Here is a 16,772-nt window from a genome sequence, read left to right as displayed (position 1 = left end):
CAGAAGCAAGCCGCTGTTTCTTAAAAAGCTAGTTTGCCTAGTTAGTCTTTTTGTGTGTTCTGTTGACTCAGTTGATAGAACATGTGCACCCAAAAAAAAAAATCAATGACGCCAGAGTCTCAATGGCTTCTTCCTTATTGTATCACTTGCGGTTTATGGCCATGCTTTTCTTGCTATTCATCTTCGTTTTTCCTACGCACATGACACCACTCCTATGTCACAATGAAGAAAGCTTGGCATTGTTGCAATTCCACCGAAGCTTTGTCATCGACCAGTCGGCTTCGTCTGATCCCTATGCTTATCCAAAGACGATATCATGGAATCAACAAGGAGAGAATCCAGACTGCTGCTTGTGGGATGGTGTGGTGTGTGATCAACACACAGGCCACGTCATTAGCCTTGACCTTAGTAGCAGCTGCCTCTATGGTTCTATCAATTCCAACAGTAGCCTCTTCAATCTACGCCACCTTCAAAGCCTTGACCTTGCCGACAATCACTTCAACTCCTCCCAAATCCCTTCCGGGTTTGGCAGTTTTCCAAGGCTAGCTTATCTCAATCTCTCCTCCTCTAGATTCTATGGTAGAATTCCATTAGCAATAGGAGGGTTGAGTAGATTGAGATCTCTTGATTTGACAGGAGATTTAGATGCATCCAACGCAAGATTGTTGAAGCTCACAAGTCCTGACCTGATGTGGTTAGTTCAAAATTTAACTCACATTGAGAAATTGCATCTTGACAATGTAGAATTATCTGCTGCAATACCTGAAATGGCTGCAAATTTGTCTTCATTATCATCTCTTAGTCTCTATAATTGTGGCCTGCTTGGGAAATTTCCAATGGGAATTTTTGAACTACAAAACCTGCAGTTTCTCAATGTGGGGGTAAATGAAGAACTTGTTGGTCATCTGCCTGAATTTCACTGGGGCTCTCCTCTTGAGTTTTTATTGCTTCAACACACAAAATTCACAGGTGAACTTCCTCCTTCAATAGGAAATCTTCATTCCTTGACTGCTTTGGATATTATTTATTGCAACTTTTGGGGTCCAATCCCATCTTCCCTTGGTAATCTTAGCAAGATCACCCTCCTTGGACTCAGAGACAATAACTTCTTCGGCCAAATCCCTTCTTCATTGGCAAACCTTACAAAGCTTACGTCTTTCACAATTTCAGGCAATGATCATTTTAGTTGTGAGTCCTTGTCGTGGCTTGAAAATCAAACCAAATTCCTTGAGTTGGTCCTTAAGAAATGCAATATAAGTGGTGAAATCCCTCAATTTCTCAAAAACTTCACTCAACTCAATCAGTTACAACTCACGCGTAACTATTTAAGAGGTCAAATTCCACATTGGCTAACAAACCTTACTCGGTTAGCCAACTTAGCCCTTGATTATAATGAATTCCACGGTCCTTTTCCTCATCAAATTTTAGAACTTGTGAATCTTGAAGTGATTGATTTGACCGGAAACCACTTGAGCGGCATTGTTAATCTAAACTCATTTTTCAATCTCCAACACATGAAAGCGTTTAGTATATCAGAGAATGATTTTACATTGCTCCATGTGACCAATGCAAACGCTACTCTTCGAAAGTGGAGCGGGCTTGGACTTGGCTCATGCAACTTGAGGGAGTTCCCCGACTTCCTTAGGTACCAAGATGAACTGCAAGGCTTGAATCTCGCCGGAAATAAAATCTACGGCCAGATTCCGAGTTGGTTATGGAACATAAGTAAAGAAACTTTGGAGATTATGGACCTTGATTTCAATTTTTTGACCGGAATTGAGCAACCTGCATTGATCTCGCGTCTTCCTAAACTAAAAGTCCTATGGCTACGTGGTAACAAGATCCAAGGTCCAGTCCCCATACCACCACCTTCCATTGTTGACTATACCCTCTCAAACAACAGTTTCAAAGGAGAAATTTCTTCAACATTCTGCAATCTACCTTACCTGTATGCCCTTGATTTGTCATTCAACAACTTGAGTGGCATGCTTCCGCAATGTTTGTTCGACAAGGAGAGCAATTTGAACATTTTAAATCTCGAACAAAACTTGTTCCGTGGAACCATTCCTGAAACATTAACGAATGGAAGTAAGTTGAGGATGATCAATTTAGGGCATAATGCATTGGAAGGAACATTACCAAGGTCATTAGCTAATCATACAATGTTAGAGCTTCTACATCTTGGTGACAATCAGATTAGTGACACATTCCCCTTTTGGTTGGGAGCTTTGCCTGATCTGCAAGTCCTCATTTTGAGATCCAACAAACTTTTTGGTGCAGTTGGAAGCCCTGCAATAGGTTTTGAATTCTCAACGTTGCGAATCATTGACATCTCCTACAATGGTTTCACCGGCATTCTACCATCAAAGTACTTTCAAAAGTGGAACGGCATGAGAAATTTTGAGATGGATCAATTTTCGTATATGGCACAAAATACGACCACTTTGGTTAGCGGAGGTGTCAACATGGATTCTAGTTTCGTGCTCCGACAAGTTTACAATTATCAATTAACTTTGGTTAACAAAGGTGTCAACATGGATTATCAGAAGATACCAAAAGTCCTTGCAGCTATCGATCTTTCAAGCAACAAATTTGAAGGGGAGATCCCGAAATCCATTACAACTTTGAAGAATCTCATTTTCCTTAACCTCTCCAACAACCGTCTCTCAGGCCACATCCCATTGGGTATAGAAAACCTCACAGTGCTCGAATCGTTGGATTTTTCGAGCAACATGCTTTCAGGAAATATTCCACGAGAGCTCACGCAGCTGACATTCCTTTCATTCTTTAATGTCTCCTGTAATCAGCTCATAGGTCCTATACCACAAGGAAAACAATTTGCTACATTTGAGAACAATTCGTACAAGGACAACTTGGGATTGTGTGGGAAGCCATTGTCTAAGTTGTGCGGAAATGCAGGGGAATCGCCTCCATCGCCTTCGACTGGTGAAGATGATCAGGGCTCGGGTGGTTTTTCAGCATATGTTTTGTGGATGGTGGTTGCGATAGGATATGCAAGTGGACTGGCTGTTGGAGTTGTTGCCGGACTGAGATTCACCGCATCCAAACATGAATGGTTTGTGGAAACCTTTGGCAGGAGGCAACAAAACAGGAGAAGGATTAGAAGAAGGGGACAGAGAGTTTGAATTCCTCAAGGCATTTCCATATGTATGAATTATATACATGCTTCAAGCATCTTCTTATGTGGTTCCAGTTTTCTATGTGTGTGTTTTTTCTTTTTTATGTTTCTCCATCCGTCTATTATATTCCATCTCTCTACTGTTTTTATTAGGTTTAGTTGCTGCTGGAAATTGTTTCCAAGTCTTCTGTGTTTGGTTGGTGCAGAAACACCAGAAACAAGCCGCTGTTTCTTAAAAAGTTAAGTTTGCCTGGTTAGTCTTTTTTCTGTGTTCTGTTGACTCACTTGAGAGAACATGTGCACCAAAAAAAAAAAAAAAATCAATGACGCCCGGGTCACAACTAGTGTATGAGAGTTGCAGGGTCTTGTATGTTGTCTTAATTTGAGATATGGATTGTAATTAGTTTACCTATAATTAGTTATAATGACCACAAATCCTCCTTTGGAGTTATTTAGTATTTTGGATTAAAAAAATTTTGGAAAAAAAAAATACTAAACCCTAAATCTTAAATGCTAAACCTTATAATCTCAAATTCTAAACCATATACTAAATTCCAAGCAATAAATCATAACTCCTAAATTTAATAACACAAAAAATTAAAAAAAAAATATTTAGAGGGATTTGGGGTTGTAATTACAGCCACACTTTTTCTCCTGAGTTTACCAATGACTTGTCAGGGTGGATTCCATGTTTAAAAAAAAAAATTATTTGAAGATATAAGGAGTTTTTTCTTTTGAGTTTTTACATTGCAACGGCTAGATCACATCAACGGTAATATTTTCAGCTAATAACAGCCATTATCCATATATCAGATGCAAAATCTAGATAAACTCCTTCATGTGAATGATGCTAACACTGAAGCTCTTCCTCTGCTACTATGGACATGATAATCTCTAGAACTTCCTCAACCCAAACTCTGAACTCCAATACAGATCGATGAAGACAACTTTGCCAACATATGTGCCACTTTGTTTGAGTCCCTTGGAACATGATGCAAACTGAAAGATCGAAATGAAGAAGCGCGACATTGAATATTCCTTAACAATTGGTCCTCACAGAGATAAATATTCATGGTCCCCTGAGATAGCTTTGATGATGTTTTTGCAGTCTCCTTCAAAAATAATATTGTGAAAGCCCAAATCAGCAGCAATTTTCAGAGCATGCAGCGCAGCCATAGCTTCGGCAAGTGTGGGGGTCAAGGTATGTCGGACGAAAATCCATGCTTGAAGCCAAAACCTGTCCCGATTCATCTCGAATAATACTTCCGAAGCCCGTGCATAGTCGATGATTATCCGTTGCAGCATCCCAATTAATTTTTATGAATCCTGCCGGCCGGAGGAGGCTCCCACCTTCTTGTTGGAATAGCCGTTTGTACTTCATTAGGATCCATATTTGAAGGTTATATTACTTGGTTTCAATTGTTTCATGATAACTTCATTTAGAATAGCATTAAAAATATATTTTTTAATATACATGTAGAAATAAATTATCAAATCGTTTTTTAATTGTTTCAAGAAAAAGAGCCACACACATGTCATTGACTCATTGATGTACGCTCTAGTGTTGATTTCTAGAACTAAAAATGAATCAGTGATATTGCACAAAAATTGATTGATACTAGAAGACATTTTTTTGCCATGAATATGGTCAAGAATTTGTTTCAAAATCGAATAGGTGACCAATGGTATAATTTATTTGTACGTGTACATTGAAAAATATTTTTTTGATGCTATTCTAAACGAAGTTATCATAAAACGATTTGAAAATATGAAAAATCGTTGAGAATATTTGTAAATCAATTTTGAATTATTATTTATCGTTATTCTATAAGCTTTTGATTTTTATTGTTGTTTTTCATCATTTTGAATGCATAATTAATAAATAATCAAAAACAATGTCCAGGATGGATGGCTTTACCCCTCCTTACACAAAATTTTGTTTTCACCCCTGTTTGTGGACGTAGGCTTTTGCCGAACCACATAAATATCTTGTGTCGCTTACTGTTCCTTCTTTGATTATTTATCTATATTTTGCATTGATTTGTGTTTGGCTGTACTGAATCATTGCGTGCTTAGTTTGCAGATAATACATACCAAATCACACAAACAAATTCTTCTAATTAGTCATTTCATTATTTGTCTTCCACACGTTTGTGTTGTGTCATCGTGTGCCCGCAGTTTTAATTCAAGACAAGCTCCGTATGAATTTTGACTAAAATTTTGTAGGGCTTTTAACTTAAAAGAACAAAAAAAAAAAGAGTTGTATTCCAACAAGGATAAGCTAAAATAAAATTTCAGAAAAAATAATAAAACCTAACAACTTATAAAAATGACCCTGAGAGCAATTCTCGTGTCACGTGAACTTCTTCTTCCTCTTATTTTCTCTCTTCTTCTCTCTTCTTCTTCCTTCACGCCAACCACCGAAAGTTGGCCATTTGGCCATCGTTTTCGATGAATGAACTATTGAAATGAAGCTTTAGGTCAGTCCGATCAAAACTCAGTCTTCATTGACAGTTGATTATCACTTGTGTCGCTAGAAAAACTTCATGAAATCATGACCATCGTTTGGAAAAGAGCTCAATCCGATAGATAATATATCACATGCAGTTTGTAGATCTCAAATCAGAATCAAAAAACCATGAAAATCACCATAAAATTACCGAAAATAATGATGTAATGACATATCGAAGGAAAATAACAAGATCTACAAATCTCGTGATGAGTATGAGTAGATCTAGTTCGAATATAACAAAAATCTGGACGAAAAATCATTAAAAATACTTTGTCCTTTATATAATATTGTTTTAAACTTCATAGAATCTATGGGAGACAATATATTTGGCTGTCCTTATTGAAATAAAATTTTTAAGTGAGAGACTTATCACTATTTTTTTTTCTATTTTGTAAGAAAACAACAAATACATGTTTTTAAAAAAAGAAAAGAAAAAGGAGAATTCTTATGCGTGTTAAAATTGAGTGCAACATGACCTTCCTAAATCATAATAAAGTAATAAACTATTTGAAGTAGGTATCAAATAAAAAAACATAATCAAAGATGAATTTGATGTAATTGATATAATAAATTATGACTGAGTGGAAGGTTGCTGATGTTTTCCTTTTTCCTTATTTATTTTTGTTAGTTATCTTTTGAATCATTCAACCAACAGTGAATGATTTGAAAAAATAATTGCACAAAACAGGGGGCATGACTTGACTTGCCTTTGAGTGGGTCTGGTTCCGCAATTCTCAAAATGTATAATTCTCATCCAACGGTTTGAGAGATATACCTCATCACACCACATATTTATGTTTTCTCTACCATACCTGTTCTCCACCATTGGACGAAAAATTGTAGACCAAGAAAAATTCAAAAGTTACCCATAAAAATGGCTTATATTTCTGTTTTATTCTTCATATCCAATGGGCTTCTTTGTTATAACTAGCTCTCCACCCGCGCTCCGCGCGGGTGAATTTCTTTCGCAAGTATAGAGAAATCATACCAATAAAATTTTGTATTAGTTTTACATACCAACCAACAAAAGCTACTGAAAAGAGATCCTAGAAATTGCACACATGATCATAAAGAATACCGAGTAGTTTATAAAAGAAAATATACATACCTTCAGATAGACCTATGTTGTTTCCTCTAAGTAATATATTTGAGTTTTACCCCACCTTCGTCAATCTTAGCTCAAATACCTGAAAAGCCAAGTTGAAAAATTACAAAAAATGCAATGGGGCACAAAAAATCACGTATTATCGTAACTAAATAGTTTCTCAAACCCCATATTATCGAAAATGAACTTGGGAACATAGACTTGCACAGCTTGGCTACATGATAGAACTAACACTAACTAATAAGTAAATGGTGCTATTATTTCAATATAGAAATTAAGGATCACAGCTATTGGTTCAGTGATAGGATTAAAGAGTCACAAAAGAGCCACGTATGGCTATAAGTCCTACTCTGCATATTCTCCGTATAACCTTATATGTAATGAATTAGATCGTATCAAACTTACACAACAATAATCTCAACCTTCATTGGACCAATTAAGCCTCTTTAGTCTTCACTCTTTGTCAATGGCGCCCATGATCATGAGCACAGATGCAGCTCTTCTTCTTCTTCTTCTTCTGCCTTTCACTGGAAGTACGATGTTTTCATTAGTTTTAGAGAAGACACTCGCAAGAACTTCACATATCATCTGTACGTAGCTTTGACTGAGAAAGGCATTGTCACTTTTAGAGATGATTTGAAACTTTAGAGAGGAAAGCCTATTTCTACGGACCTCCTCAATGCAATCCAAGGGTCCAGATTTTCTCATTGTTTTCTCCAGAAACTATGCTACTTCATCCTGGTGCTTGGATGAGCTCTTGAAGATTGTTGAATGCATGAATGATCAGAGGCAAACAGTTCTCCCAATCTTCTATGATGTCGACCCTTCTGAGGTACGGAAACAAACTGGTAGTTTCTGACCTATCATGTAGAATATGCTTCTAATGACTGAAAAATACAAAATGAAGACACAAAAGCCTTACTACGACCAAAAAAATTGAAAATTTTATCCGAATCCTTGGTTTCCAATTGATATAATTAACTGGCAGGTTATAATAAACTACAATTGCTGGTGGATCTCCAAAGCATCATCAGTTAGAAAACCAGAGGAAGCGTATCCCATGGATCCTGGGAGTGAGTGGCCTCTGCATTGTGTTTTATGTATTGGGAGCTTGGCAAGGTAGTATTGCACCCACTAAGCCATCTGAGGTCTACAACAAAATAGGTTGTCAACTTGGACTGTCCACAAATGAGGATCAATCCTCTTCACACTATGAATAGGACTTTGAAAGCCATCATAGGGTGGAGATTAATAGAACCAGTGAAGCACAGAAGTTCCCACCATGTGATATCACACTATTATTATATATAAAAAGTTATAGAAAGTTACTTGATTCTCATCTTCAGTAAAGAAAAGTTTAGCAAGGACAGGTCATAACTTCAAACTTACTACATAAAAATGCAAGGACACGACATAAGGATGCAATGAACATAATATCTAATAGAATTTCATCCACAACTAAAAGAGGGAAAAGAACAACAGTTGTCATTCTCGTTGACAATTGACAACTGCTGTTAAGAGAATCAACACCGTTTTTTTTCATTAATGACAGAGACAGAATTTGAGATTTTTCTTCTTGAGATTAGCTGGTGGGTTAATCAACCCTGTTTTGGAGAACCTAAGAACTAAAAATTCACAAAAATGATGAGCAATCAAAATTAGTTGATCCAAATCAATATAACACATAGTCCAGATTAGAGCGAAGAGACATCCATCAATAAATCATGAAGTACCACAATAACAAATCAAATGATAAACCAATGCCCAAAGCTTAAAGAAGTTTCTAAGCATATCTGAAAATGAAGAGTACGTATAAATGAAAAGCTATAATTAAGGCTTACAATAGACGTACCTTGACAACTAATGCCATATTCTATATAACTTTAAAAGTCCATCCATAGTAATATTGTTAGGAGAAGCCACTGTTTGACAACAACGCATCCGTCTGCACGTTCATTACGGTGGTGGTAGTCTCCTCCCATTCTTTTTTTTTTTCCTAGAAATTTTTTAAGGAAAAAAACATCAGACAACATATTATCGACAAAGGAAAAAAAATCGAATATTCACCTGCTTGTTAATATCAATTGCGAGACAAAGAAATTCCAAACTCAAATCATTGTGGCAAAAAATTTGAAAGAAATCACTCCAAAAATCATATCCAAAATCAAACCATGACAATCACACTGGAGAAAGGAAGGACCACAAAGCCTTCCCCGTGTTGATAGATTCAGCTGAGTAAAAAATCAAATATTTATAGGTTTATGGTGTAGGACCATACGATACAGCGTGAAATTACTTTCTATTAGCCAAAGCATCGAGTATGGTTACAAATATGCAAAAAAACCTTAGCTAAGATACTATTAAATAAATGCTTCAATATGATTATAACATAGTTCTTAGGCATTGGCCAATCTTGAGCAAAGAAAAAGAAAAAATAAATAAATCTGAATTGTCCACAAACAACAACTCAAGAAAACAGCTTCATTTTTTGATGTGACCATGAGCTATAATCATTTAGGGTAGTTTCACCAACTTGACTTTGAGCGCAGCAATGACACATAACATCTAACCATACCATTTAACTTAGGAGAAGACAAACTAAGAAAGATCAAATAAAGTGTCTCACAAAATTACCTTCACAAATACTGATAAGAAGTCTTAAATGCTGATCAACGTTTGCCATCTCTTCCACCAGCTTCTCCAGACAGCCCCTGATGCAGTACTTAAGAATGCAAAACTGAAGAATGCAGCCAACATCAGTAGTTGAAAGAAGAAAAGAAAAATTCTTCAGGCATTGTAAATTGTAAGATCTTTGATATCATCACATGAATGCAATTTATGAACAAAATTTATCCACTGACTAATCAATGTATCCGATCAAAATAGTGGACGCAAACACATGACAGAAATACATGTAATTGAACGACCAACATGGACAGAGCTACCCCAATAAAAAGGGACAGAGCCCGGTGAACTATCGCAAGCCACCCAAAATCGACCAACACGTGTCACTCCACCCAAAATAAAAATCCAAATCCATCTCGATCTCCATCTCCATCTCCAAATCGCCATCCAACAATTGTGATTTAAAATGGAGGGAAACCATTTCAATAGTGCAATGCATCTGAAAGTGATTAGAGCAAACCATAACAGTATTCGTGACCTTTCCTGGAAACCAAAGATCATGTGAGAAGCATTAATATTCAACAAATCAGAGATATTGTGATTATGATGCAGCAAAGTAGTGAAATCATGGATTGGCATACATAAGCAGTCTTTTTGGCCAAGGTCCTTCATCAAAAGCCAACTTAAAGTCAAATGTAGAAACTATATGTAAAAAAAAAGGAACGTAAACAAATCAGGAAAAAAACTCACAACAGCATAAAATTAACTCAAAAAACAGAGAAGAATTAGAAAACAAATACACCACCAGAGTTAAGCGTAGGAAAGGCCACTAAGCATCCCAAAATTGTTGAATTCAAAAATTTGTGTATATAATGGAGTTTAAAGCAACACAAAGCAAAGTCGACCTACACCAGAAAGATTTTCATCAAATAACCATTAACAAACTCAAACTTCTTAAGATACATAGTTGTGTCCTCAATAAGAAAAACTTGATTTTGAGATGTATTGTGTCTATATATATATGTGGCGCTGAAGTCAAACTGTTCAGGACTCCAGCAATCCTACCCTTGAAATCCTGAACAACCAAAAATCATATTTTGTTACAACGATATATTGGACTGTGAAAACTACACTACTCTCTTCGAATAAATACCAACCTTCTCACTGTTCAGCCATCAAAGTAACCCAGTGAACTCCAGTCGATGCAGAATCCAGTAAATCTGAAAGGGGAAAAAAAATGAATTTCATGCATGAGTCATAAATCCCTAATTTGATGCTTTAATCCAGCGGTTTAAAAAATGACCTCATAGAAAGTGAATTCGAGGTTACCAACAGTAGGAGCCTGCTTTAGGCTTTGCCGAAGGAATTCTTCTTGACCCAAAGAGGTGAGACACACATCTCCTTGGGCCAACAACCAACCACACCACAGATAATCACCTCTTGAACCCGAGATAAACCCCCAATATCGAAAAGAAGTGTCTTCTCGTCCTTGACCTTAAACTCATGCTTGTTCCACAAACCATGAACGCTGTCATATTTGAGCATGTAGGTCTGATCGAGATCTAAACAAAAACCATTAGTTAGTTGGGAAAGATACAGCGTAAACGCACCAATCGAATCAAAACTACGATGATACAAAAACAAAGAACAGCCGATGACTTCGCCTCCCTCTTTCTTACACAGAAAATGCCAAAAAAACTATCGAACTAAACCCAAAAGGAACAAAAAAATTGGCAACTCACCATGGTTAATGTAAAATCTCAGGAAGCCATGGTTAGCCTGGAAACCCTAGGAAGAAACACACAGAAAGAATAAAGCCAACCAAAGGGAGAGAGAGAGGATGCCAGAGTCGACTTCAGGAAGAAGGAAAGATAAACCCATACTACCTGTCAAGACTTTTGAATTTCCAAAATGACCCTTAGTTATACAATTTTTTCTCAATATAAAAAGGTCGTTTATGACTTTCGTCAAGCAAAATAGAAAGATGGTGTCAAAACCATGAAAGCACGTGTCAAATGCTTATGTACAGGTGTTGTTCTAAGTAATTGCAGTGGGACCACACCACAAAAACAGACGAAGTAAAATATGTGGGACCTGCAAAGCAACACCAAAAAAAGTCACACGCTAGAGCAGGAAATTTATCAGACACTCGCCCGAAATTGTACTGACTTGTTCCTTATCCAAACGCGTGAGATGCACAAACAAAAATAAAAGCGAGAGAGATACATGTAGGCCCCACAAATATGAAAAGAATCAGAGACCACACGCGAGAGTAGAAAAATAACAGGGAACTCGCCCGCAATTGTACAGCCTTGCCTCTCCTATTAGTATTCTTAAATAGATATACTTTACTTTGAGTGAATGGAAGACTTTGAAATTCCAACGATGGTAATTAGTATTTCCTTAGTTGTACGCTAATAAATGGCTGGCTTATATATCTTGGTTTTATTCTTCATCTAATTATATCAAATGTGTACTTGACTTTGTTTTAGTAGTTGATTATTGAATTTAAGATTAATAGACGGTCGCTTTTGAGCGAGAGCTGAATTTTCTCATATTACTAGTTTATTACTCAATCTAGACTTTTGGGAAGGGTTGTACTATATCTCTGTGTTCGATTTTCTACATCTTACCACAACACACTGCATCAAATTCTTACCAATTATTAATCCTTCCACAAGCTTAATTAAGAATTAATTTCCATTGATTAATCGTAAAATACTTTGTCATATTAACTAGAATGTGCTCCTCACCTTCTTTTTACCTTAGTGTAATAGTGTGACCAATTGTGCATGTCGTTTCTTTGTTATTGAACACTAAACATCACAGTGTATTGTTACATTGACGCTTCAAACTTATCTTTGATCCAATTAGTTGCTTCAATATTGAAAATTCCAATCCAAGTTATTTCGCCCCTAAACCGATATTTGTCTCTCGTTGAAGAGGTGGGATGTGGGGATCCAATACCTAAAAAACAAAGAGTCAAACATAAGTCGAGATGTAGTTCGAAAAGGTCATGGTGCAACTAAAGCTCACCTAATGGGATTGGACCCTCAAGCCAATTCGTAATAAAAGCATGCCAGATCGAACTAATAACAGATTATTCAAAACTAAGAATAGATTACTTCTTAACAGAAAGACTTTGAAAATTTTTTGGTTAGAGGAAGACTTTGAAAATTTTTTGGGTAGTGGAAGACTGGAAATTTGTTTTGTTGGCAAGTGAAAATTTTTCACATATCAATGAATGCAAGTGTTTCCTTAGTCGTACGCTTATAAATGGCTGCTTATATCTCCGTTTATTCTTCATCTCATCATATATCCAATGGCTTCTTCCTTTTTGTATCACTTGCGATTTATGACCTTGCTTTTCTTGCTTTCAATCTTGGTCCTTCCAATGTACATTACATCACTACTATGTCACAATGAAGAAAGCTTGGCATTGCTGCAATTCAAGCAAAGTTTTGTTATTGACAAGTCAGCTTCATCTTATGCCTCTGCTTATCCAAAGACGATATCATGGAATCAACAAGGAGGGAATCCAGACTGCTGCTTGTGGGATGGTGTGGTGTGTGATCAGCACATCGGCCGCGTCACTAACCTTGACCTCAGTAGCAGCTGCCTCTATGGTTCTATCAATTCCAGCAGCAGCCTCTTCAGTCTACGCCACCTTCAGAGGCTTAACCTCGCGGACAATCATTTCAACTCCTCCCAAATCCCGTCTGAGTTTGGCAGTTTTCCAAGGCTAGCTCATCTCAATCTTTCCTCCTCCAGATTCCATGGCAAGATTTCATTAGAAATAGCAGGGTTGAGTAGATTGAGATCTCTTGATTTGACAGGAGATTCAGGTACATCTGAATCAAAAATGCTAGAGCTCACAAGTCCTGACCTGACATGGTTAGTTCAAAATTTAACTCATATTGAGAAACTGCATCTTGACAATGTAGACTTATCTGCTGCAATCCCTAAAAAGGTTGCAAATTTGTCTTCATTGTCTTCTCTTAGTCTCTATAATTGTGGCCTGCTTGGCAAATTTCCAATGGGAATTTTTGCACTACCAAATCTACAGTTTCTCAATGTGGGGATGAATGACGAACTTGTTGGTCATCTGCCTGAATTTCACTGGGGCTCTCCTCTTAAGTTTTTATTGCTTCCAATTACAAAATTCTCAGGTGGACTACCTCCTTCAATAGGTAACCTTCATTCCTTGATTGCATTGGATATTGTTAGTTGCAATTTTTGGGGCCCAATCCCATCTTCCCTCGGTAATCTTAGCAAGATCACCTACCTCAAACTCGGTGAGAATAACTTCTCTGGCCAAATCCCTTCTTCATTGGCAAACCTTACAGAGCTTACCTCTTTCTCAATTTCAGGCAATGATAATTTTAATTGTGGGTCATTGTCATGGCTTGAAAAGCAAACCGAATTCCTTCAGTTGGACCTTGAGAATTGCAAAATGAGTGGTGAAATCCCTCACTTTGTCAAAAACTTCACTCAACTCAATCATTTACTACTCACCTCTAACCATTTAAGAGGTCAAATTCCACATTGGCTAACAAACCTCACTCGGTTAACCATCTTAGACCTTGGTTATAATGAATTCCACGGCCCTTTTCCTCATCAAATTTCCGAACTTGTGTATCTTGAAGCTATTTATTTAAGGGGAAATCACTTGAGCGGCATTGTTAATCTAAACCCATTTTTCAACCTCCAACACATGAAAAGGGTTGATATATCAGGGAATGATTTTACATTGCTCCATGTGACCAATGCAAACGCCACTCTTCGAAAGCTGCAAGTGCTAGCACTCGGCTCGTGCAACTTGAGGGAGTTCCCTGACTTCCTTAGGTACCAAGATAAATTGGAGATCTTGAATCTTATCGGAAATAAAATCCACGGCAAGATTCCGAGCTGGTTATGGAACATAAGTAGAGCAACTTTGGAGGTTGTTGTACTTGGTTTCAATTCTTTGACTGGCTTTGAGCAACCTGAATTGATATCACGTCTTCATAATCTAAAAGTCCTAATGGTACGTGGTAACAAGATCCAAGATCCAGTCCCCAGACCACCACCTTCCATTCACGACTACACCTTCTCAAATAACAGTTTCAGTGGAGAAATTTCTGCAACCTTCTGCAATCTACCTTACGTGTATGCCCTTGATTTGTCATTCAACAACTTGAGTGGCATGCTTCCACAATGTTTGTTCGACAAGGTGAACAATTTGAACATTTTAAATCTTGAACAAAACTTCTTCCACGGAACCATTCCTGAAACATTAACGAATGGAAGTAAGTTGAGGATGATCAACTTAGGTCATAATGCACTGCAAGGAACATTACCGAGGTCATTGACTAATCATAGAATGTTAGAGTTTCTAAATCTTGGCGACAATCAGATTAGTGACACATTCCCCTTTTGGTTGGGAGCTATGCATAATCTGCAGGTCCTCATCTTAAGATCCAACAAATTTTTTCGTGTAGTTGGAAGCCCTGCAACAGGTTTCGAATTCTCAACGTTGCGAATCATTGACATCTCCAACAATGGTTTCACCGGCATTCTACCATCTAAGTACTTTCAGAAGTGGAATGGCATGAGAAATTTTGATGTGGATCACTTTTCGTATATGGCACAAAATACGACCTTGGTTAAGAAAGGTGTTAGCATGGAATTTAGTTTCGCGTCACAACAAATTTACAATTATCAGCTAACTTTGGTTAACAAAGGTGTCAACATGGATTATAAGAAGATACCAAAAGTCCTTGCAGCTATCGATCTTTCAAGCAACAAATTTGAAGGGGAGATCCCCGAATCCATTACAACTTTGAAGAATCTCCTTTTTCTTAACCTTTCCAACAACTTCCTCTCGGGCCACATCCCATTGGGTATAGAAAACCTCACAGTGCTCGAATCATTGGATTTTTCGAGCAACAGGCTTTCAGGAAATATTCCACTGGAGCTCGCACAGCTCACATTCCTTTCATTCTTTAATGTCTCTTGTAATCAGCTCATAGGTCCTATTCCACAAGGAAAACAATTTGCTACATTTGAGAACAATTCATACAAAGACAACTTGAGATTGTGTGGGAAGCCATTGTCTAAGTTATGTGGAAATGCAGGGGAATTGCCTCCATCACCTTCGACTGGTGAAGATGATCAGGGATTGGGTGGTTTTTCATCATATGTTTTGTGGATGGTGGTTGCAATAGGATATGCAAGTGGACTGGCTGTTGGAGTTGTCGGCGGACAAAGATTCACCGCATCGAAACATGAATGGTTTGTGGAAACGTTTGGCAGGAGGCAACAAAATAGGAGAAGGATTAGAAGAAGGAGACAGAGAGTTTGAATTTCTCAAAGCATTTCAATATGTATGAATTATATACATGGTTCAAGTATCTTCTTATGTTGTTCCAGTTCTCTGTGTGTGTGTTTTTAATTTTTTATGTTTTTCTCTATCCCTCTATTATATTCCATCTCTCTGCTATTTTTATTAGGTTTAGTTGCTGCTGGAAATTGTATCCAACTCTTCTATATTTGGTTGGAGCAGAAACACCAGAAACACGTCGCTCTGCTGCTGTTTCTTAAAAAGTTAAGTTTGCCTGGTTAGTCTTTTTGTGTGTTTTGTTTCTTAAAAAATCATTGACGTCCAAGTACTTTTTTCTTTTTTTTTCAAATGGGAACATTCTTATATTGAGAGTGTGCAGATGCAACTTTTATGGCCAAACAAAAGAATAAAGACATGGTAAACTAAGACTAGCAGTAGCAGATGGCAACTCAAGAAACTAATAAAGTCAATATGTAAATGGGTAATCGAGATCCCCCAGAAACTGATGTTCAGAGGTAGATATTAAAACTAATAGAGCAGGGCCATATTAACCTCTGCAAAACCCTTTTAATAAAACATACCATGATTAGCACTAGAGTTAAGGTAACATCTAAATCAGTAATCAGCACTAGTTGTCATGCACCAAAACATAATAGAATAGAAGAGCAACAAGAAGGAAACAAAGATCTGAGATGCTTAGGTATCAAGTGAACAACGAGTGTAGTCAGAAACATGTATCGCAAAGCTCCAAAAGAAAACAGTCTAATAGTTTAATAACATCACTTACCTAACGCTTCCACTTCCCAGTAGCTTCTTATCCAGATCAGTTTGCCTTAAGCAGAACTTGAAAGAACGTCCGTAAAATTTGACATACGCAAAACTCCAAAAAATAAGAAGAAAAAGTTAAACCCAAACAGAGCATATGCATAAGCAAGAGCACAGTCAACAACTGAAAATGGCATAAGAAGTGCCATGAACCAGTTAAGTTCTCGAACTAATTGTTTCATAACACGTTCCACCCAGGCTTCAAGTATCAAAAAAACAATCCATCAACCAGTAAAGTAAAGGT

General features: G+C 37.2%; 2 protein-coding genes and 1 long non-coding RNA gene across 8 annotated transcripts; 2 read left to right on the top strand and 1 right to left on the bottom strand.

Moving 5' to 3' along the window:
- Window positions 1-200: 200 nt before the first annotated feature.
- LOC119981807 (receptor-like protein 7) lies at window positions 201-3,146 on the top strand. The gene has a single exon (XM_038824950.1). It carries the CDS (start codon window positions 201-203, stop codon window positions 3,144-3,146), a length of 2,946 nt encoding a protein of 981 aa, XP_038680878.1.
- Window positions 3,147-6,984: 3,838 nt separating this feature from the next.
- On the bottom strand, window positions 6,985-11,284 carry LOC119982467. 6 transcript variants are annotated; one of them, XR_005464412.1, is made up of 6 exons: window positions 11,124-11,284; window positions 10,711-10,943; window positions 10,539-10,601; window positions 9,391-10,456; window positions 8,609-8,752; window positions 6,985-7,906 (listed from the first exon to the last, which is right to left on the bottom strand). It is a non-coding gene; the product is annotated as an uncharacterized LOC119982467 (long non-coding RNA). The 6 variants fall into 6 exon arrangements; XR_005464411.1 differs by having other exon boundaries at window positions 6,985-7,616; XR_005464410.1 differs by having other exon boundaries at window positions 6,985-7,583.
- A 1,452-nt stretch (window positions 11,285-12,736) lies between these two features.
- LOC119981806 (receptor-like protein 7) lies at window positions 12,737-15,724 on the top strand. Its single transcript, XM_038824948.1, has one exon. It carries the CDS (start codon window positions 12,737-12,739, stop codon window positions 15,722-15,724), a length of 2,988 nt encoding a protein of 995 aa, XP_038680876.1.
- The last annotated feature ends 1,048 nt before the right edge of the window (window positions 15,725-16,772 follow it).

This window comes from Tripterygium wilfordii, chromosome 17 (genome assembly GCF_013401445.1).
Source record: "Tripterygium wilfordii isolate XIE 37 chromosome 17, ASM1340144v1, whole genome shotgun sequence".
NCBI lineage: Eukaryota > Viridiplantae > Streptophyta > Magnoliopsida > Celastrales > Celastraceae > Tripterygium > Tripterygium wilfordii.
The sequence above is the reverse complement of the archived record's forward strand: the minus strand, read 5'-3'. Positions and strand labels throughout refer to the sequence as shown.

Excerpts from the sequence above, each read along its gene's own strand:
- LOC119981807 (XM_038824950.1), top strand. The coding sequence starts at position 201 with ATGACACCACTCCTATGTCACAATGAAGAAAGCTTGGCATTGTTGCAA.
- LOC119981806 (XM_038824948.1), top strand. The coding sequence starts at position 12,737 with ATGACCTTGCTTTTCTTGCTTTCAATCTTGGTCCTTCCAATGTACATT.